Genomic DNA, 22,631 nt, shown 5'->3' with positions numbered 1-22,631 from the left:
CCCAGCGGCAGGAAAAGGGGTCCCGAATGTTTCCTGAGGGTGGCACAGGGACAGAGTCAGCCCCCAGAGGGCCCCAACGGCACTCTGTGCCCGGAGGATGCTGAGAAGCCGTACCCCCGGCCCTGGTGAACCACTGGGCCAACGTGGAAGTGAACGGTGAGGGCTTCAAGCCAGTTTGGTGAACCCAGAGAGCTTGCCCTAAGTTTGCACCTTGCTCTGTGCTCTGGTAACGCTGGGAACATCTCCTCCCACCTCAAATATTAATAAATGCGTGGCGCTGGCTTCATCTGTGGACTGATTAAAGTGTGTATGTGAATGTGATGCCAATGCACTGCTCATTAGGGAATGGAGATACGCAGCTAGACACCTGCAAGAAGACAGGACAACAAGGGCGTCCTCCGAGTGGGGGAGAAAAGCAGCTGACAACAAAGGGAGTGAGCGAGCCCACAAGCAGCCCAAATCCCTGCCACCTTCTTCTGGGAAAGCAGGTGCCCAAAGCAAGTTTGCTTCTCGCTTTGTTTTTCTTAACAAGACTCAAATCTCTTTTCATGTTGCTCTCCGGCCCAGCCTCCCCCAGAAGTCGTCTCAGTTTTGCACAGTTAGACTCTACTCTGTCCAAAGCAGGGCTGCAATGGAAATAAAGGTGAATTTTAAGAAAATACTCGTCGTTCTAATCACTATTCCCTTCTGTGATACTCCAAACCTCACACACTCACTGTCAGAAATGCAAGGTAATGCCCAGCACCACCACAGGTAACAAATTACAGATATTTGGGCTCAAGTTTGTCCCCAGGACGCCAGGCATATTGGGGGCAGGAGAGGTGACAGAGCCACAGCCGCTAAGGGACAGTACAAAGACTCATGCTGTGAAAGGATGGGGAGCACCATGCAAGCAAGGTTATTAATCCGTTAATTTAGCTTGAGTTTGAATGGGAATGATGAAGAAGGAGGTGATAATTTTCCTTCATATCAAGTGCCCAATCTCTTCCTGGACAGGCGTTTATCTGCTGAGGTGCTGCATTTCCAGGATGAGAGATACCCGGGCAGTAACCTATCTGCTGCACTAACACCGCTTTGCATGACACTTCCTCTAAAGAGGGAGAGAAAAACAAGACTCTCGGCCCTACTTTATCATGCTGCTGTGTAAACAGCCCCGTGGGCTTTGAAGGGCACACCTAAAGGAGGCAGGTGAGGTGAGGCTGATGAGGTCACGGCGCTGCCCAGCATCACAAGGGTGAACTGGGAGGCTGAGTCCTCTCGAGAGTCACAGAGACCCGAAGGTTGACAGAAACCTCAGTGTTTTATTCTACCCTAATTTTCATGGCAGCTCAAGCAGTGGCAAGACAAAGCTATTTGCCTCCTCTTAGGACACTGCACAGAGCAGCCACGGGGGTTTAGTAACTCATCCAGCTCTGGGAGGATGGACAAACAGCCCTCAACAGCCCTTCCCTAGGGGTGGGTGCTGAGGGAGGAACAGCTTCACACTGCTGGAGGCAGTGGGAGATTTTGGGTGGAGAGCAGGATTTCCGTGAACAGTGCAGGTGGGGTGACACAGCAGGGCTCTTACCCAGATGTTTGAGCCTGCAGGCTCGTCTGCCTATTGCCCTGTGCTGGGCAGGAGAGGGAGCTGCCTTTGGGAGTCTGGGAATGGGTGAGAGAGGACAGCAAAGTCATTAGGGTGAGAAGGTAGCGGAAAAGGACAGCTTTAAAACATGCAATGCAAAACCGGGGGGAAGGAAGGGGAAGAAATGCCCTTTATCTGCTTGCAAGTGAAATAGCCTCGTTCTTGCCAGGAGCAATGTCCCGGCCTGCTCCTGGGCTGATGTCTCCGTCTCAGATGAGCTCCCACCATGGCAGGGTACAGCTCACCTGCACCTTTCACCCCTCCTGGCCAATTTGGGCAGAGATTGCAGACTTGTATATATCCCAAATATATCCCAGCCTCGGATATATTCCCAAAACCAGCTAGGCCACGTGGGCTGAGCTTGGTGCCTTGCATTGCTGAGGGTGCAAGGGATCAACCTTTCCAGAGAAAATATCCACACCCACAGCTATTTCTGCTCAGGTGAGGCAAGCAATCAAGCTGAGCTCTGCAGCAGCCAGGGCCAGGACCTGGGAGGAAGCACAGGGCTTTCTCCATGGCTGTCACCAGGCTACTGCGAGACCGGGACCCTGACCCATCTCATTCCTGACACATGATGATCCTGCAGCAAATTAAACCTTCCCTGATGCAGTCTGAGCCTGTGATTCCTTGCTCTGCCTCATGCTAATTGAAAAAAAAAATAAAAAAAAATCTTCCCTCACTTGTTCAATCTCCTCTTTTCTAGCTTAAAGGCAATGTCAGGATCATTCCTACAGCCTCCCATCAGGACACTGCACTCTTTCCGAACTACCTTCACAACCCTTGCTGGGAAGCATCCATGTTCCCAGACAGGTTGTGGCTGGAAAAATCAGAATTTGGTTTCCAAAACTATTTTTTTTAGTTCCTGAAATTAAAAGAAATAAAGCACAAACTGTTCAACCTCAGGCCTCCTGTGGTCTTGGCATTTGGCATCCCAATGGTCTATTATGTTCCAGGAGGTGTTTCCTTCCTTACCTTGGAGTTGCTCGTGGCTCCCCTGATGAATTTCACTGCTTGCCCCATCACGCCATGCATGAGGCTGTGGTGGAATCAGGATTAAAAGTAAAAAAGCAGAACTGGCTGCAGTGGTACAACCGAGGGGGAAGCAGGCTGCTGCACGGAGGCAGAGACGGGAGCCACTCGAGATAATTTTTGAGGGTCACTAATAAGGCAAACCCTAACGCTGCACTGTTGGACTGTTTAGCCTTGTTTTCAGTGAACATTAGGCCACCTCTAATTATGTGCCATAATAGGAATCAAGAGGACTAAGCCTGTGGGATAGGTGTGGTGTAAAAGCTGATTTCAATTTCACCTGATCTTCAATTAACATTCATTAATCAAAGTGTATTCGTTATACAGGCAAAACTCCCACCAGCACTGGCAGGTCCGGGGCTCGGGTCCTGCGGGCTGTTCCTGCTGCTGGGAACCGCAGCAGACAAAGCAGACAGGAACCTATTTTCTTCAATATGGGAAACTTGGGAGTTGGGAAGACTGAAAAATGAGGGCTGAGCATAGCAGGGGCTTGCACAGTGCTCTGTGATGGATTATTTTGAAGCAAAGTGAAACGTCCCCCTGGCCGAGAGACTGTCTGTGTACAATGCAAGGGTACGGCATCACCCATGGGGGCTCAGGCGGCTTCCCAGGGAGAGCACAATAAAATGCAACTGCCTCCGACATTGCTGACGAGGGGGTGTCTTTCTAATTACCCAGGTGGATTTTATTGTAACGAAGCGAGTAATGCAGGATTTGACGCTAGGGGTCTGAATGTATCACCTGCCCAGGGCAATTTAGCAAGTAGTCTATGCTTTATTTTCTTGTTTTCTGTGCTGGTGGTGCTCACTCCCCGCATTTGTGGCCCCCACACAGACCATCATTCCTGTTTGCATGGGTTTCTGCATGCGGCACTTGCATAGACTGATTTATCTTGTGCCTGCCTTCCCTTAAATGCCATATTCTGATGTGAACAGGGTTTTATGGGTGTAAGGGTTTGCATATACACTATTAAAACCTCTTCACTTAGGGCAGATACCAAAATATTTTAGGACTCCAATCATCCCATGAAAATCACTGGCTGTTTGGTCGCGTAGCAAGAAAATAAGAAACAAAGCATCAACATTTGATCAGTAAAGCCAAGGGGCTCTGGCGGACATCCAGGACACCGTTTCCCAAACAGCGTTCCCTGCTCAGTTGTTTGCAACAGCGCGGAGCCAGCGCAGCCTCCGCCGGTGCCACTGAAGCTTGCAGCTCGAGGCTGCCAGAACTCCTGGCCGTTCATTTGCTGCATAACCAGGTAAATTCAGGAGAATTTTTGCTTTCAGATTTTTTTTTTTTTCCTAACCCAAAACAAAACCAAAAGTAAGTTTCTAGGGAGTGGGAAAGCCAAAGGAAAACTCCTTTGGTGTTTCACAGATGAGCACTGGGGCTTGACGAGCAGGGCTGCGACTCACAGGCTTGTCCCATGGGTGATGGAAGAGCCAGCACCACGCTGCAATTTAGGGAGCAAAACACTGAAATCAGCATCAGAATAGAGACAGCCAGTACAGCTCTGCCATTTACTGTCAGGTTTCATGCATGCTGGTCTCTGTGCCTCAGTTTACCCAACTGCAAAGCAGAGACTGCTACACTTAATCTCTCTTACTACAAGGACATTGAATGAGGCACTCTGTAAATGGAAAAATTATCAACACAGCAAGAACAAAGTCTGCTTTAATATAAGGTCTGGACGGTGGGAAAGTCCTGCAGCGGGATGACCACCCCAGTCCCATCCGTCGGGGTGGGCTGGACACACACTAATGCTGGTGTTGGTGCCTGAGCAGCTCCCGTGCCCTGGGACAGAGCTGGGAACACAAACAAGTCCCCCAGAGCAGGAAGGCTCGTCCCAGCACAGCTCTCTGTCTGCTGACAACTAGCGTAAGTGACAACGTTACAAGTGACTTTTAAGATCCCTGTGACTTTAATTGGAAAAGACATTTTTAATAGCCTGGGCAAATAACTGTGTGATCCTGCCAATTGCAGGGACTGCTCGCAGCCGCGCTTCACGCCCAGAGAAGCTGTTATTTTTCTGGCGTGCGATAGGAGGATCATGTGTGAACTGACATAACAGACACGCCAAAATTGTTCAGCTGTACGGGCTCTCTCAGACAGAAAAAAAATAAAACAAAACCACCAATATGCCCCCGGGGACAGCCAGACACAAACCCCAAAATGACATGCATGCATAGAGAAAATGCACAGCAGATTTCCAAGTCATATGCATGGGCTTTAATCAATGAACCTCACTGATACATGGGAAACACTTCATTCCCAGTAATTGTACTTTGACAGCTCTAACAAGTAGGATCTGCTCAGGATGGTAATGATTAAAATGCTGACTCACAGAGGGTTTTGCCATGCTGGCAGGAGTACACCAGCGTGGTGCTCACTTGGAAGGTATTTTGCATCCCTGCTTCTGAACCAATCTGCATCTTTAATCCTCTGACTGCAAACAGTTGTTTGTGGCTTTGCCGCGCTGACTCCAGGTTTCCCTTCTGCGTGGGCTGGCCGGGGAGGTTCCTCTCACCCGCTGACCGACACGGGGAGCAGGGCAGGGGGGTCCCTGTGCTCCCCAAGGCCAGAAGGGGCACGGAGCTGCTGGGATGGGTCTGAGGAGTGCCCCAGCAGAGCCGTGTGTGTGCGCAGGGCCTTGGGCACCCAGCGCCAGGATGTGGAAAACCATGCAGCTGCTCACCGTGCTCGCACGCATTTCGCAGCAGACCACAGAGCACTTTGCAATCACGTTTGCGGCACAAGTCTTTATTCCCACTGGCTCCTCTGCCCCCGGCCAGCACAGCAGCGTGCGGCGCAATCCAAGCTGCTGAAACATCCAGGCTGCAGGCCCTTAGTGCATCACCTCGCAGTTACAGCTAGTAACAGCAGGAGACCAGATGTCACCATCTCGATGGGATAACAAGAGCAGTGGGACAAGGATGAGCCCTGCGCAGCCACAGGAAAACAAAACAAGAGGTTTCCATGAACAAAGTCTTGCTTCTCCTCCATTACTGCCTGAAGGATGTACCACAACTATTATGGATGACCATAACCATTGATACGTAACACTGTAATATTGATGTATAACATATGGATGACCATAACTATCAAGAGGCTTTTTGGCGTTTCCTCTGATAAGGATTTCCCCCTCCCAAGCACAGGGGTATGAAGCAGAGGGCCCTCGCTCGGCTCACAGCAGTGCTCACGTGCGTGGAGCCAGGCAGAGCCCGGCTGCTGCTGGGGCAGACCTCACTGCAGGGAAATTGCTACCCCCGGAAAACTGTTCCCCTAATTACAGCGTTGAAGCATGGAGCAAACCACATAAGTGATTCACACAGTGTTCCCAAGCTGCAGCCGCGTAAATTAGAGAGATTTCCAAACACTCCCGCGACGTGCACGCTGTTGTTATCAGGATGGAAATACAGAAACTTTCATCATAAGGAGGCGAGGAGGGGAAAAAAAAAAAAACGCCGTTAAACGAATCTCATCAAATCGAGAAGAGCTGGGAGGTCTACCCCCGGTGGATCCGTATAGGAGTGCTGTTAAAACTCCTCGGGGAGCTCTCCTGGTAGGGAGCAGGCGGCTGGCAGGGGGACCATAGAAATGCACCAGTTTGTTATTGCAGGGCGCGCAGAGGCCCGGCCTCTGCTCGCAAGCAGGGTGTGAAAGGGAGAAGGCAAGTGCACTTGGGGCAGAAAGAAAGGGATGGTGCTGGTGTGGAGTGGAGTTAAAAGTCGCCCATTGTTAGGGAAGTTTGCTCTCCTCACATCATCACAGCTCCCGGTGACACCACTCTGCCTTTTGAAGTGCAACATTAGGCGTTTCCTTGTCACCCATTGGCGCAGGAGCTTTTTTACCACATTAAGTCATTGGGTAGCAAATGAATGGGGGGTTTTGACTATTCAGAACTTCACCTTATAAATATCAGGGTTGTAGGTTCCTGCAGCTTTCCTGGACCCGAATATCTTGAGATACGCTGGAACTCGGTGCGGAGAGGCGGCCCTGCCCAGAGACCTGCGGCGTGGGAGCTGAGGATCAGCCGGAGGGATCCAACTCCTGGGGTTTGACAGCCATGAGCAGCACCACCTTCCTCAGCCTCTCCATCGTGGGCATCTGTGGTGTCATTTTCAACGCAGCAGCATGGTAGGATTCAGCAGAAGGGGCATTTCTGAGGGATGCTCTTGAGCCTGTGTTAAATTGTGCAACTCGTTTTCTTCTCTTCGTTTCAGGTCTGTGAACAACTTTCTGATGACAGGACCTAAGGTAATTAACACAATCACTATCAGCGATTTAAGTAAAGCAATTTTGTTTTGCAAATGGGAAATATTGCTTTTCTAAAGAACCAGATTTCCCAGAGCGTATCGGCTCCAAACTGGGTTGAGTAACAAGGGGAAGGACTCGCAACCCTTCTGTGTCTGTTTTCATGGATGAAAGCTGAAATGCCAAGGATCTCACACACGCTTTCCCGTGCAGGCGTACCTGACGTACTCCAGCAGCGTGGCGGCGGGCGCACAGAGCGGGATGGAGGAGTGCAAGTTCCAGTTCGGGTGGGAGCGCTGGAACTGCCCCGAGAGCGCGCTGCAGCTCTCCACGCACAACCGCCTGCGCAGCGGTGAGTGCCCGCGGGGTGCCTCTGACAGGAGCCGGGGTGTGCTCTGAAGAGAGCAGCCAGCCGATGGGGAGGTTTTCTGTCCCTCAGAAACCATGCTGGCTTTTCTCCATCTGCATTAATTGGTTTCACAAACGATGCTAATGTTTTTTCTATGATCTATATCCATGCTAAGGTACAGCTCAGCCCTTTCTGCAGTGCTGGTCCGTGGGCTCACTCCTGTTGCTTTCGTGCCGCATCTCAGGCAGCACAGTGCTAGAGGCACCTGAGTTTGATATGGGGAGAATGATATGGGAGATGAAGGGAGAAACCAGGGGCGAGTGCTAAGAAATGCCCTCAAGAGAAAGTTGTGGATATATTTGAATGCTATCTACTTCAGCCAGTGGAGATTTTTCCCAGTGGTGGTTCTGTTTGACTCTGTTAAGAGAGCCCGGAAAGAAACTAAAATAGAAGCGTGGGCCCAGACTGCTATTAGCACAGGTTCAACCACTGACTGATGCAAGTTGAACTGTAATTTTCCCCAGCAGGTGAGACCAAAGCAGGAACAAACCCCCCAAACAGAAAATGGCAGGGACAAACCAAGTGCCAGGTGACATGAGGGATCACCAACCTTGGCAAGAGCAGGATTGGGCATTACTGTACCATCCGACTGTTGCCAAGAAACTCCGTCCCATGCACGGACACCTGCAGAATATTGTACCAAATTGCTGAAACTATCAGTGCTGAAGCTGGAAGAGATTCCAGTCATGAGCATTTCATTTCGGTAGCACCTTACCTTTTGCACAAACTGTTTTGTTATTCACTTCTTGCACCTTTGCAATACAGAAGATTTCACAAGAGAGCACCCTTTTCAATAAACCAGGACCAGTGCGTACGTTTGCATGTGACAGCTTTTTTCTCCTCTCCCCCAGCTACCAGGGAGACGTCCTTCGTGCACGCCATCAGCTCCGCCGGTGTCATGTACACCCTGACCAGGAACTGCAGCATGGGTGACTTCGAGAGCTGCGGCTGCGACGACTCCAGGAACGGGCGCGTCGGTGAGCTGCTGGTGTACTGCCTGCCGCGGCTGGGCTCCAGCCCCCTCCAAGCTGACAAGATGGGCTGGGGTCATCCCAGCCGTCAGCTCGGTGCAAGTCCTGGGGCAGGATTCAGTCCACCAGGGTGGTTCTGTTCTTACCACACATCTGTCTTGCAGGTGGCCGCGGCTGGGTCTGGGGAGGCTGCAGCGACAACGTGGAGTTTGGAGAGAGGATTTCCAAGCTCTTTGTGGATGCTTTGGAAACGGGACACGACACCCGCGCCCTGATCAACCTGCACAACAATGAAGTTGGGAGACTTGTAAGTCAAATATTAAAAATAATAACAGTAATAGTAGCAGTAATAATAATAAAATGTCTATACTGGAAACAACAACAGACAGCCTGGTAGCCTGCTTAGGTCCCCTTCTCTGTCTGTGACAATCTAGGCATTGTGCTATTTGCCTGGGGGGGGAAAGCCACAGCTAGAATCCGATCATAAACCTGAACGTGAGGAACTGCAGTAAGATTCCGTTCCAGCATCTGCAGCTTTGTGCAGCACAGTTAACCATGAGCACTGCTTATTCAGAAATATGCCAGTTTTATACTCACATCATCTGGTCTGTAGCGCAACACAAGTACCAGCCCACATTCCTGCCGTGGGCATTTCCAAGATACTCAGCAGGGGAAGCCAGGTGCGAGGAAGAGTGTGGTACCCGGCCCACAGAGGCTGCCGGCTCTGGCCAAACCTCCTTGTCTGTAAAAACAAGGAGGGCAACATTTAACATACCTATCTCATAGGGTGTGTCGAGGTGTAATCTCACATAGATACCAGTGATTGGGACCTTATAAATACCAGAGGGAGATAGGTAGATAATATCTGTGAAGTGCTTGGTCTGGAGGAGATGTGTAGAGGTTTGGTGTCATTACGCCGCAGCGCTGTTTCACACGTTTTGAATGAGATCTCCGTGCGAGGTGATGGGTTGATACGCCGATGAGAGAGGTGAGCCGCAGACCAGGACGCGCCAGAAGGGCATGACCCTGCACACACACCTTTATCCTGGCCTGGAGAAACAGCTCCTGGAAGGGCTGGGGACAATAGTTTGTGTCCACTCGTTATCTCTGTCCTTTAATTAGTGACAAGGACAGACAGATGTTTGCCTGGAACTGAAATAAAAGCATGAGTTCATGTCTTGGAAGGATCTGAGGTCTTGTCCAGCACGAGCCACATTTGACCCACTGCCCCTGAAGCAGAAGCACCATGCATCCCATTTTTGAAATTTAAATGGCAACAATCTGCTGCTTCTGACTTCTCCACTTTTTCTACCCAGGCTGTGAAAGCTACGATGAAGCGAGCCTGCAAGTGCCACGGGGTGTCAGGCAGCTGCAGCATCCAGACGTGCTGGCTCCAGCTCGCTGAGTTCCGAGAGATTGGGAACTACCTCAAGATGAAATACGACCAAGCCCACAAGCTGGAGATGGACAAGAGGAGGATGAGAGCTGGCAACAGCGCTGACAGTCGCGGGGCCACAGCAGAGACCTTCCACCATGTCCATGCCACGGAGCTTGTCTTCCTGGAGGACTCCCCTGACTACTGCACGAGGAACGCCAGCCTGGGCCACCACGGCACCGAGGGCCGTGAGTGCCTGCAGACCGGCAAGAACCTCTCGCAGTGGGAGAAGAGGAGCTGCCGGCGGCTCTGCACCGAGTGTGGCCTCAAAGTGGAGGAGAGGAGGACGGAGGTGGTCACCAGCTGCAACTGCAAGTTCCACTGGTGCTGCACCGTGCGCTGCGAGCAGTGCCGGCAGCTGGTGGCCAAGCACTACTGTGCCCGCCGCGACACTGCCACCACCAACCACATCAAGCGGAGAAACAAGGGCCACAAGAGATAGAGGAAGGCCCAATGCCACCGTGCCCAGGCTTGCGAGGTGGACCTTTGGGTTTCTTCACCTTTTGTGGCCATCGCCGTAGCTGAGGTTGGGAAGGAGCCTTCCCCAGGGCACAGCAGGGATCTAAAGGGGTTTTGGAGGTTCAAGTGCACGATGAGTCTGGGCCTTCTCTGAATTAATGCTGTGAGATCATGAAACACAACGCACAGGTGCTGAGAGACCACAGTCCTTCTGGTTTCACGGTTTCTCCTCAATATTTACTAACAGCTTCTTTCTTTTCGGGAGTCACTTTGTGTATCTGATGGAGGGAAGACTTCCACTTTTTCGGTGGCTTCAGCTCATCACACCACTGCCAGTGGTCAGCCCAGGCCAGCAGCAGTGAGCGAGGGTGGGACGGACAGCGCAGCCTGAACTGGTCCCACTGGGCAGCTCCATCACTGCCATGGGCATCACAGCCTGGGGCCCCCACAGTGTTCCTGCACAGGTCATGCTTGTAAATACTCCTGGTGGAAAACTTATGCACTTTCTGATGTGAGAAGGATTTTCGCAGCATTGTGATTTCTATTAGCACAACTGCAACTTTTGAGGACTTTGATAAGTTTACAGACAGTGTTTACAGTTTTTTCTTTTTATCTTTTTTAACTTTTGTGATTTGGTACCAGAACCCCTGCCCCGAATGGACAGTAGCTTCATGTATTTGTACCAGATGAAATCAAGCAGTTTAAAATTCCTTTACTTTTTTTTAAAAAAGACTTAGCAAATAAGAATTCAGAATTCTTTATGCCTAATACTGTTTATTAATAAGTTGTATTATTGCTTAGCACAATCTGTTTTCTCTACATATTTTGAAGGCATCCCTAAAGAGTTAGATTTTGAACTGTATTTTGCAATAAACACCGTCATGAAAACAGTTGGCTTTTTCCTTTCAGGCTTCCTAGCAGCATGACTCCAGGTGTAAAACCGCCCATTTCTATGCAAAGCCCAGCACTTCCAAGATTTCCCATCATTAATCCAAAAGTCACTGAAGTCAGCGAGAAGCGTTTTCCTTCCCAGACCTCAAGGAAACTTGGCCCCAGCCTTAAATCCCCGGAGGGTTTGCTTTAAGACCTATCGCTGCAATATCTAACCTTTTCTAAGTGCTGAGTACGCAAGGTCGCACCCGCCAGAGCCCATTTTGAAGCTCCTGAAGCCTCTTTAGTTTGTCTGCAGCCTCAGTCCCCCAGACAACGTGAGGCTGCCCTGCTTTGATGTGGAAAGCATCGGCACTTGCTGCACAATTCTGCCAGGCACGAGAGGAGCCCTTTGAACTCGGGGCAGGAGAGAAAACTTGGGGACAGCTGTGAATGCGTCTGCTGGCTCCCTGCTGCTCGGGTGCGGTGGCGGGGAGGGCGGGAGGGGGCTGCTGCCATCCCCAGCGGGTCCTGCTTTGACCTGGGGGTCTTGGTGTTACCACGGGGGGAGGCAGCCCTGCCAGCACATTGCACCCGCACCACCAGGGCTTTGATGCGGATGTGTGCCGACATCCCAATGTGTGCCAACATCCCATCGGCTTCCAGTGCAAACACAGCCGCCAACACGCGCGTGAGCCACAGCAGGAAGCTCAAGGTGTAAAACGCACACGTCGGGAAGCAGAACTCTTGCGCATGCATTTCTTTTTTCCAGCAGACCGTTTATTTAAAGAGGGAAGGGCTACACCAGCCTGCCATCAAGCTAGGGCCCTTCTTTGCTGCCCTCAGAGTTGCTGTTTCCAAAACTTCCATAACTAACAGGCCACGCTAACAAAGCTAAAAATAAATAAATAAAATTTTGTCACCGCTGCCACAATAGCATTTGTTTGCAACCCCCCCAACATTTAGGCTGAACTAGAAGTGATAAAAACCAGCAAACAAAGCCCCTTTCCTTCACCGTGCCCACAGGCCGGCCTACCCGCACAACAACATGGGGCCCCAGGCCCCACGGGGCTGCCCAGAGGCCCCAGGCTGAAGCTGTAGTGGGCACAGCACAGCGCTGCCATAGGTGCCCAGAGGCAGGAAGATGTTATTTCACCAGGGTAATTGCCAAGCACATATAGGAGCTGTCTTACTGCATGGCAGGATCGGGGTTAATAAATTGCCCAGGCCAAGCCTGGCAGAGGAGGGCTCCCCATGAGCTGCTCTCTCCTCTTCCCCCAGCCTGGAGCCAGCGTCTTGCTGAGCCGGCACTCAGCTCTGCTGTGTTGCATTTAGATGTTGGAGATGAAGTCTCCTTCCCTGAATTTGTCTAATGGCCTTTTTAACTCATTTATATTTCTGGCATCCAAACTTTCCAAGGCAACAACCATATCTTACGCAAAAGCCAAAGACCACATGCAAATTGAAGAGGACTTGGGGGAAAGTTAAGTACCATCTCATGATATCAATTTCCACTCTTTCTATAGCTTGCTGAACTAATACTGAGCCTGAACAAACATAAAAGACAGCGCTATGCCTTAGAGCTGCACCTTGACAGAGATATCGCAGTCCTTGGGAAGCTGAAGCTCTCTCTTCCTCCCCTTGTTGCTTAGATACAATAGTCATCAATTCTCACTACATTCACTACAAAACAATAGAAATTCAGGATTATCCTAATCCATCACATGCTGTCAGGGCACCACTGTACCCCTGAGCACCATTACTCATTTTCGGGAACCACACACTCACCACATGCACAGGGGCACAGGGTAAGAAACCCCAGGCTGCTGGCAGGTCACGATCCAGGCTGATTTCACCACCTCAGCAGTGGCTTTACTGGAACAGCAAAATTCTCCATATCAGTTTTCAAAATAAATAATGACACACAGGAAAGCAAAGCCCTATCATCTGCTGGCTTGCAAAGACTTGCTCTCTAACCACAACCAAAGAGCGTTTGAAGGGACCGATGATGTCTTTAAACCTGAATGTATTTACTCTTGATTACCTGAAGTCAACTCAAATTTGGGACACTAATCCCAACCACCTGTAAATCACTTCATGCTTGAAAAAAAAAAGGATGACCTGGCTTTATAAACCCTTTATGAGGAATCTGACTGCCATCCCACAGTTGTAATAATAATCCTAATTAAAATGAACAAGTAAAAATCTTAATCTGAACCAGGTGCAGCAGATGCTGCATGAACTCAAAACAAAATCCTGATGTCTGTCCCCAAAGAGCTGTCACCTCTGCCTCTCCCCCTTGGGGGGCAAAGGCTCCTCAGATTGTGGCATGGGGCATCGTGGGGTGTCACCCATCAGGGACACTTTGGGCAGGGTTGCGGCCTAAACTGCTTGGACAGTGCTGGAGCAGCCCCAGCAAGGGTAACCTGCTTGCTAAGGGACACCCAGGAAAGAAGCTGCCTTGGCCTGAAGTCCCCGCTCTTGCTGTGTGGGTTCACCACATGAAAATCAAGTTTATTTAATTCACAAAACGCTTCACTGCTGACTGCAGGGGAATGGGACAGCATCTGCTTGATATATTGACAAGCATGGGAGGGAAACAGAGCCAGGAAGGCCACGCACTGACAAACCACTTGTGTAGGTGGTCTTTGCGAAGTGCCTGGGAGGTGGCTGTGCTTTGGCTGAGCTCTTCTCCCTCCCTGCGGGCTCCCAGCCCAGCTGCACGATGCTCTCCTCCCTCTGCACCCCACCACAGCCCCGATTGTGCAGCCCAGCCACTGCTCGCAGCAGCCCTCCTCTGTCCAGGCCTGCTTCGCCTCAGCTGTTACACTCTTTGCTGGGTGGATTACCTTTAAATCATGCTGCCAGTGCCCTTTCATGGATTATAATTCTGTATGAGATGTTTGTGCTGTATCCTCCCCCCGTATTAAAGTGTCAGGAGTACATTCCCGGGCCATCCATCTTTAACACTTCCGCATGGGCTTGGCAATTCTCTGACATGAATATTATGGCTCTCAATGCCGCGTCTCCATCACTCAAGCTGACAAGTGTTAGATTCTCCTCTCTTCAACAGGGTAAGTGACCTTTTCATATGCAGCGTAGATTCCCGGTCACGCTGCAGCTGGTGCAGCGAAACCAGTGAGTGCCAGCAATTCCCTAAAGTCTTGAAAAACAAGTCACAGGTCCTTTTCGACTTGCAAAACCAACCCTTAGCATGACAAAGTTAAAGGGCCTTAATCAGCCCCTGGTTAGCCCCTGCTAATGCCATTCCCATAGAGGAGGATGAAAAAGCATCTGTGCGATGCCTTCTGCAGGATTTATTAACAGGGGTTTTCAAGGAAAGATAGGGGATTTAGGTGTCTGGCTTGTTGGAGTGCATGGAGAAGGTTTTTGTGAGCAGTTAGTGACTTTAAAACCAATTCTGACCTTAAGCACCACTTTTTAAAGTGAGGTGCTTAAAGTTAGATCCCTAAACCTCCCCAGCTTGATTTTCAAAGCTGCTAAGCACCCGTGCTTCCCACCCTGAACACGGGAGCTTCTCTTCAGCAGTGCCTTGGAGAAGCAGGGGGAGAAGCCCTCCCTCCACAGCCTCTCTGGCCCATCCTTCATAGCTGCGCTGCAGCGAGGACACACCAGTCCACATCGTGAGACAGAAAACGAACCAACTGAAACAGAACTGCCTGGCAATTCAAGTTAAAAATCACTCGTTACCCTGAATCTTTGGCTAAACTGGTGCCTAATACTTTTCCTCTCTGCGGAGCAGAGGTAGTTTCACAGCAGCTTTGCCACCTTCCCACTACGAAGCCCTGTGCAGTGGCTCATAGCCAGCACAGCCCAACAGAAACTTGTTAACACCTTTTCAGCTCAGTCTTATTAAAGTCAAGGCAATTAACAGCTTTGCTATTTACAAAACAAATCCTCTCTGCAACACCTGAGAAAAAGCATTACAAGTGTTTCCCAAACATTTCTCAGCTGGGGAGAACACCTACAATAACTGTCTACAGGGAGGTGTTTCATCTGCTCTCCCTGAGCAGAGAGGACAGCTCCAGGTTCACCACAAGTTTGTGTAGCAGTCTCATTTAGGAGGCCTGGCTGGCACAGAAGGTCTCCCAGGTTTATAATCCAAGAGGAAAGATGCCTACAGAAAGCCAGGGTGGGATTTTGTTGCCCACCTGCTGGTCCTTCCTTATGTCTGCTACAGGCAGAGGCGATGGTGTATGAGAGCTGCTGGTGGATGAGCAGGTTGCTCCCCTCCAAAAGTATCTCCACGGGTGGAGACCGGTGGCTGGGGAACAGTGGGTGACACACCGCAGGTTTCCACCTCTGTCGAGCAATTCACACACTCGCGTTCTGCCCTCTCTCCCCAGCCCCCTGCCTTTTCCAGTTCCGTGCTTTCACCTAGGATACACCCCATGCCCCCGCTTGGTGAAACAGTGCCCTGGCTTACAGTGCAGTAAATTCCCCCTCTTCAAACAATCCCCAAGGAGATGAGCCATTTAACAGAAGATTGATGGAATAGAGACAATCAAATAAATGTAACCTGCAATGTACTTTCAGAATTAATTCCTTCCTCCTTTTCTCTCCCATCCCACTCCCCAAACACACAAAGCTTTCCTTGTGGCCCATAACTTATGACCACAAAAGCTGATGGAGCCTAAAATATTATTTGGGTGCAGAGGTGACTGCTGGAACAAGAGCACTCCCAGTCAAAGAGGACTAAGTGCGAACACTTTAGGTGCTTAGAAATGATCCGGTCTGAAGCCTGTATCCTGTTCTGGTCCCAAGTCAGCTCTTCCAGGGGCTCTGAAATGTGGAGAGCAAAGAGGGAGTTGCCGGTAACTCCAAGTGCAGTAGGGAGTGCAGACTCATGGCTGCAGCTGGGAAACATTCACCAAATGCAGGCAGGAGGTAAGAAGAGCAGAAGTTGTGTGGGACATGGCCAGAAAATGAAGGTCAAGAAGTCTAAATCTGATGTAGAAGGAGAATGTAGAGTTTTACAGGAGGAAGACATCACGGGAAATCTTGGGTAGTATTTCAGCTTTTCTTGTCTTTCTCTTTCTAGTCTTTCTTCACTGTCCTATGCAACATTAATTGAAGCCACTTGTAGGCACGTCCAGGAGAGAATAGCTCATCAGGGGACATATACAGAGCCTGGACAGTATACGGCCCTTAATTTCCTCTGATGTTTTCAATAGCTCATGGGATGCCATAAAAGATGATAATGATGAGGCCAGAGGAAAGACTGTAAGACAATGGGGCACGAGCAGTTACCTCACGTGGGCTCAAACTCAGGCCATGCACGGACCGAATTTGCTGGTTGCAAGCCCTGCTGCTGGGGACAGCGGCTGTGCGCCACGTCCCACCACAGGACTGGTGCCAGTGCTCAAACCTGTGCTGTGAGGAGTTATGCGGCCTGAAACGTCAGGTTATGAAACCCATGTAACTCTTGTTGTTGATGTACATCTCACCTGGCGGTTCACTTGGACACAGACAAGGGTGAGGACAGCAGTTCTCACGTTTCTTCCCAGTTCCAGACTTTTCTAACTTACAACATTCTGGCTCTTGGCCCGACTCTTCTGGGTGCTTGTCCCTCAAGAACACAGCTGACAGCTTTAAACACTATAGTTTATTTTCTCTTCCTTTTGCCTAGTGTCTTGGAGCCAAGCCTCCTCTGACCCAGCTCTCCATCCCCACTCCTGCCAGGCAGACACTTCTGCTGGCCAGCTGCCACCAGCTATTACAGGGACAAGGCACCTCCTCCCTATCACTAAGTGGATTTCGAAGGCAATAAGAAAGAGAATAATTAAATTAACTCATTCCCAAATACCTCCTGAGGTGCTGAGCATTCCCAGCACTGCAGCAGCATGGCAGCTCTCTGGTGAGCAGGTAATACCGGTCGGAGGCAGGCTGCAAACGTGGCTCCAGGGCACATCTGAGCAGGAGCAGGCTGCAGCTGATCCCAGCTGAGCACTGGGAAGCGCAGCACTGAGACACTCGGGATGGCTGTGCTCAGGTCCAGAAGTAAACCAGCTATGTTTATACTTTGATGTGCTGAAGCTAATAAGCCCTATCCCGGAGCAAACACGGTTGTACTTCTTCCCAGCTTGGCCTACTTTATCCTCACGGTTGTTTCTTGCCCCAAGGCCTTCCCCCTGCGGGGTGCTGGGGATGTAATCTCAGGCAGCAATCTCAGGCTCTGTTTTACCCAACAGCCTGCTATTTAAATTCCCTGTGAAACATCTTTTGACAGCAGCACGTTCATTTTTTTCCTCCATCTACCACAGACGGACTCGGGCTGTGGGACTTGATTCTGGATTTGAGACAGCCCACCCTTGGGGAGCACTTGGGTCACCTTTGTCCAGCCCTGTCCCCAAGGCCGAGGTGTGCCCGGGGGCCTGGCTGGGCCTGGCCAGGATCAGCAGCAGGACAGAGGATGTGCCTACTGCAGTGTTTTATCTCACTGATCACCAGACAGGCCACAAATCACCGTCCAGTGCCTTTCAAGCAGCTGGGAGCTCTGAATTGTACCTCTTGTAGCCAGGCACCGTCCACTCCAATCTCTCAGAGCCAGGCCAGGTACATCGATAAGGAGATAGTGCAAATGGTCACACAGGATGGAGCCCCAAATTTGCAGTTTCCTGTGCTTTAAGCCAGCAAGTGCTGTATCAGTGGGAGAGTCTTGTTGAGATCATTTTAGATTATCTCCTTTTCCAAAGGGGGCTGTTCTGGCCAAGGATTTGCCACAGTTCTGCGCAGAGGGCCCCAGATTTTGTGTGAAACTAAGTACAGAGTGCTTTGTACATTTTCAGCACAAATTTGGTAAGAACTATAATAAATATTTTGGAAGAATAACAAATACTGCTATGAAGAGTCCTGATAATGGCCATCAGTTCCTTCTAATAGAAGGCCGAGCTGAGTTTTAAACCCCAGCTGGCCTTTGGGGCACTCCTACTTTCTCTGTTCCATGAAGAAGTCATTAATTTCCACATCTCCATGATTTGTTCAGTATTGTATTCACCACCCTACCTTGTAACCAAGCTAACCACCGAGAAAAACTCTTCAATACATTCTTTTGAAATCTGTCTGACTGCAAGAGGATGTTGACCTCACCTCAGGGAACTATTTTCCTAGAGACAACGTTTTCTGGCACTGAAAATGCAGTTAAATCTTGCTAGGCCATTAAATCCACACATGAAAATAAATTGTGAATGTGTTTTTTTTTAGCTTCACTTTAAGGAGACATAAATGCATCAGAACATTCCATCAAACCAATTTACACGTCTTGCTTATTTTCCCAGGCAGGCCTTTTCTTCACTGGAAATACCTGCATTGGGGTAATTTTTACCTGCTAGAGTTGTGGAATAACAGAACTGCCCTTCAGGTACCACTCTCTAGAAGAAATGCCACCCTGGCCTGTGTTTTGGATGACAGACGGCTTTTCACACAGATCTGCTCACCCTCAGATACTTCTTTTTCACAGCCATATGGCGACGAGAAAGAAAGGCTTGAAGGCTGGAAAAGAAAAAGCAGCAACGCGCTGCTGGGAAAAGCAAATCAGTGCTTACAGGGTGCCCCAGAGACTCGCCGAGGAGCCATGGCCCACGGTAGCTGCGTTCAGCAGCAGTTTGTCAGCGGGGTCGCAGATGTCTGGACAGGGAAGGGCAGCGCTGGCAGCTGGCTGCAGGTCCGCTCCCCGGGTTTTAGCTCCCCGCTGTTCTCTGCTCTGCCAAGCCAATGCCCATCAATCATCGTTCGGTGTCTACCTAAGGGTCTAGAGGCTTCTCAGCAAGAGCTTGATGGCAAGAGGCAGACAGCGAGCAACAGGACAAGAAATATCCAGCCCTCCCATCTCACCAGCATGTAGCTGCTTCTGCAATGGGCCAGACATATCCTTTTTTTTCTGGCATACCAGAGAAAATGTGTACTTCTCTACTTGCTAAATACACAGATTTCCCACACAGCTATGTAAAACACACCAGAAAAAGGGCTAATCGTCAAAACCAACAAGAATCATTAAAAAAAAAGATGTGGATGTGTATCCCCGACATGGCAGACGCAGAGGCTTTGAGCCTGTTCCTCAGAGGTCAGGCTGTTAACCCACCCAGCAGCCCTTGAGGAATTGGAAGAAATGATCTGGAGATTTTACCTGGGTTGGAAACAGGCCTCGCTTCCTAAGGACAGCCCAGCTGCTAGTACTGTGCTTCATGGTCCTGGCCTGTTGCTGAAATGGAGCATTCCCCAATGCGAGTCATGTCGTGACAAAGTGTTCTTTCACTGAAATGGCTGATTTATATTTAAAAATCTCCATGTTACACACATGAAGTAACTGATGATAGGCACTTCTGGCATTTAAACTTTTTAAATGTATTGTTTTTCTAAACCTCTAAGCACCATTCCAAGCATCTCTTGATACCAGTCAAGTTTTTCGTTTGTTTACTTCCTTTACCTTTTTGCATAAGAGGTAACTGTTTCCAGCAGAAAGCAATTTCTGCCTAATTTCACTGCAGGTCTCCTATGCATGACATGCAAGTGATACCACTGCAAATATACAAACAGCTGGGCAAAAGGGTGAGTAATGCAGTTGCTTGGCAAAGAATCACAGCAGCTTGTAGTCACACTTCAAAATTTTAGCCTGTTGCTTGCTCTGATGCCTACAGATATGGGATGCTTAATTAGAAAAAACAAACAACAAAAAAAAACACAGTTCGGGTGCCTCCTCTGATAAACAGCTTCACTTAATGAAGGCTGTGCACATTCCCACCCTCCTGAGACTCTCACAGACCCGTTTCTACTGGGGCTCTGAGCTCCGGGGAGGCGGCAGACACAGAAAGCAGCACCCAGCCCTTTTCTCAGACAGCTGTGGGCCCCCGCAGCCTCCCGCAGGCAGAGCAGGCAGGGGTGATGCTCCACCTCATCGAGACAGTGCACACTGTAAGGGAAAGCTCTGGGAGCTGAAATGCACCATGGAATGCCCTTGGGACTTACTGGAGAAATCCCAGCACACCTGGGGTCACCCAGCCTTTGCTTCTTGCTCCCCTGCCCTACCAGCAGGACATCTTGGGGAACACCGAGAGGCCACCTGGAAATACCTCCAGCTTGTGGGTAGGTTGGATTGTTTCCTCCCAACTACAGTTTTATCCTTTTTGGGATGTCAGAAGAATCTGGCGTCCTCAGACCTGGCCTCAGTCTCCCATTATCTCAAAACATCCTGCACAATGCTTTTAATTCCCTGGCTGTTTGTCTGGAAGAGCAGACAGTCTGCTTCCTAGGCTCTGTCACACTGGATGGTGGAGAAAAACAGATGTAATCTGTTTTGGCAGTGGTATACGTTTTCATATTACTTTGCTGCTACGTTTATCTCCACTGATTTTTTAAAGTTCTTGTTCAGGATTCTACTCATTTGCTGTACTTACAAATTAATCACTTAAGAGGAACAAAATCATTTGATACTTGCACTGGAGAACTTTTTTTTTAGGGGGTTGTTCAATCCATGACATGGAACACATGGGCCAAGTACGTTGAGATGACAGAGCGAGATAATTATGTCAGACTTGGGTATCTAAGGGAAAGATGTGCAAGAGAAGGTTGTAAAAGAGGGAGCAAATTTATGCTTCCTGCAACGGTGAAAACAAACTTATTGATTGGGCTTGAGAGAACGTGAGAAAAGAAGACTTCATCTTTTCTACAGGACAAACTGCTAGAATTAAGAGGCCTAAGCCAGACACAGAGCCCATGGGGAAGCAATGGCTCAATTTAATTCATAAAGCAAGTCCAACTATTTTAGCAAAAAGCAAACCAACCACAACAATAACAACAAAAGCAGGCAGGAAACCAGTTTCCAAGTATTTCAGCCAAGGAAAGGTGCCCTACCTGTGGAAGTGGGTAGTCAAGCAGGCTTACAGTACAGCTCCAAGTCAGATAAGGGTCAAGCCCTGAATAAACCACGCCATGAGCTTTCACTGCTGATCACACAGGCGTACCCCCTTTTTATGTGGGCTGCCACATTGCCTCCGACGTGGGGATCTAGGTACCTTCTCAGTAAATTGGCTCTGTGTTTATACTATTCAAGAAAACGTTAGCTCTTTGAAACTAGAGAGTGATGCCAAAGGAGCTTGATTTCCACAGAGGAAAGTCAGGTATAACAGCACTGACAGCAAGGACTGGACTGCCCAGTCTACGTAGAGACCAGAATACCCCAAGGCAGCACCTCTGCCTCTCTCTTCTGCAGCCTCACTTGCAAGACTTCGGTCTTCCCTCATCAACTAGAGCCTCACTAATTGAGCAGAACGGGTCAATTTAGACTCACCTTATTATTTCTTCCAAAGAAAAGATCCAAAAAGTTACTGCATCCCCAGTAGGTGTCTGCACCCCCTGCTGTGGCTTGAACTTAAGACACCAGAGGAGCTGCAATATTAGCTGCACTGGAATGTTTTGGTTTTCCCTTGCAAAACAGGCCCATCTCTCCAAGTGTGAAAGTGCTTCAGTTACCAAAACATACTTGCAAGGGGAAAAAGGAAATTTCCATATTTTGTATTTAACTAAAGAATTCCCACTTTTGATGAAAGCAAACAGAAAAAGACATGTCTCAACATGTTCCCCTTATGCTCTCTACCAAGATAAGAAGGAATATTTAGAAGACTTTTTTTTTCCTCTACAGATTAAACAAATTCCCATCAGCAATTTGTCATCTCTGGACCACTGCGCAAAACCCACAACCGCTGTGAGGAAAGACAAGTTACTGTTCATGTGTGCACATAAAAGACATTTTACTTTTGGAAAAGCCTCCTGGCACCAGGCACTGCTATTTCACATGCAGAGGTGGGTTGGCACACGTGAATGGTGATTTCTTTGTGTGTCTGTGCGTGTGCAAGCTTTCTCAACCATAAGGAAGAAAACCCATAGCAGAACAGTTAATTAATACCATGTGACAATAAAACAGTTGATTTTCATTGAACCTGTACAGATAAATCAATATCCAATTTCTTGTCACTACAAGGGAGTGAAAACCCAAGCCTGCCAATTTATACTGCCAGAACTTTACATTTTCAGATCACATCCAAACTGACATAATATCATTCACCTTAGTAGAATTACGCCAGATTATAGTACTTCAGGATGTGGCCTGGCATCATTATTTGTAGTAAATCTAGAAGAGTACACATAATACTGTTCATTTCATTTAGGAAATATACTTTATATTATTCCTTTTCCCCCATATTAGCTGATGAAGGTCACAACACGTCTGCACCCAGAAAACAGCAGTTACAGAAAAAAAAATAGCTAGAACATTTAGTTGTTATTGCAGAGTGCGATAGGGATATTAATACTTGCAAGGTGGAGGCATAGGTGTATGTACAATACTGTATTTCAGTGTTGTAGGAACAGAGAAAGACGTAGGCAGCTGAAGCTGAGTTTGCAGAGAACAGAAACATGCCTATCCTCATTTGGCCTTTTCTCTACCTGTTCTCTGTTTTGAGCTCCTAAAAGATGGCATAAATGAATGTGTAGTGTGGTGATAGTGATTCCTCCTGGATCTTTGTGTAGTGTATCACATGTGTAGTGATTCCTCCTGGATCTTTG

General features: G+C 49.1%; 1 protein-coding gene and 1 long non-coding RNA gene across 3 annotated transcripts in view; one reads left to right on the top strand and one right to left on the bottom strand.

Annotated features, from left to right (window-relative positions):
- Positions 1 to 4,765: 4,765 nt before the first annotated feature.
- LOC118174004 overlaps positions 4,766 to 22,631 on the bottom strand; it is a 38,381-nt gene continuing 20,515 nt past the window's right edge. Inside the window, exons 1-4 of one of the 2 annotated variants that reach the window (XR_004754489.1) lie at positions 12,840 to 13,058; positions 8,885 to 9,029; positions 8,032 to 8,567; positions 4,766 to 6,905 (exon numbers count right to left, since the gene is read on the bottom strand). This is a non-coding gene — a long non-coding RNA (uncharacterized LOC118174004). Of the gene's footprint in view, positions 6,906 to 8,031; positions 8,568 to 8,884; positions 9,030 to 12,839; positions 13,059 to 22,631 lie in introns of those variants that run through there. The other variant, XR_004754488.1, reaches the window with a different exon arrangement.
- On the top strand, positions 6,720 to 10,297 carry WNT8A (Wnt family member 8A). Its single transcript, XM_035338999.1, has 6 exons — positions 6,720 to 6,790; positions 6,877 to 6,910; positions 7,121 to 7,259; positions 8,168 to 8,293; positions 8,452 to 8,594; positions 9,604 to 10,297. The coding sequence occupies exons 1-6, from the start codon at positions 6,720 to 6,722 to the stop codon at positions 10,162 to 10,164; spliced, it is 1,074 nt and encodes a 357-aa protein (XP_035194890.1). The 3' UTR covers positions 10,165 to 10,297.

The sequence above is a fragment of the Oxyura jamaicensis genome, chromosome 13 (genome assembly GCF_011077185.1).
Source record: "Oxyura jamaicensis isolate SHBP4307 breed ruddy duck chromosome 13, BPBGC_Ojam_1.0, whole genome shotgun sequence".
Taxonomy (NCBI): domain Eukaryota; kingdom Metazoa; phylum Chordata; class Aves; order Anseriformes; family Anatidae; genus Oxyura; species Oxyura jamaicensis.
The sequence above is the reverse complement of the archived record's forward strand: the minus strand, read 5'-3'. Positions and strand labels throughout refer to the sequence as shown.

Coding starts and splice junctions, on each gene's coding strand:
- WNT8A (XM_035338999.1), top strand. CDS start 6,720: ATGAGCAGCACCACCTTCCTCAGCCTCTCCATCGTGGGCATCTGTGGT. Junction 6,911..7,120: donor TTCTGATGACAGGACCTAAG/GTAATTAACACA, acceptor TTTCCCGTGCAG/GCGTACCTGACGTACTCCAG. Junction 8,595..9,603: donor ACAATGAAGTTGGGAGACTT/GTAAGTCAAATA, acceptor TTTTCTACCCAG/GCTGTGAAAGCTACGATGAA.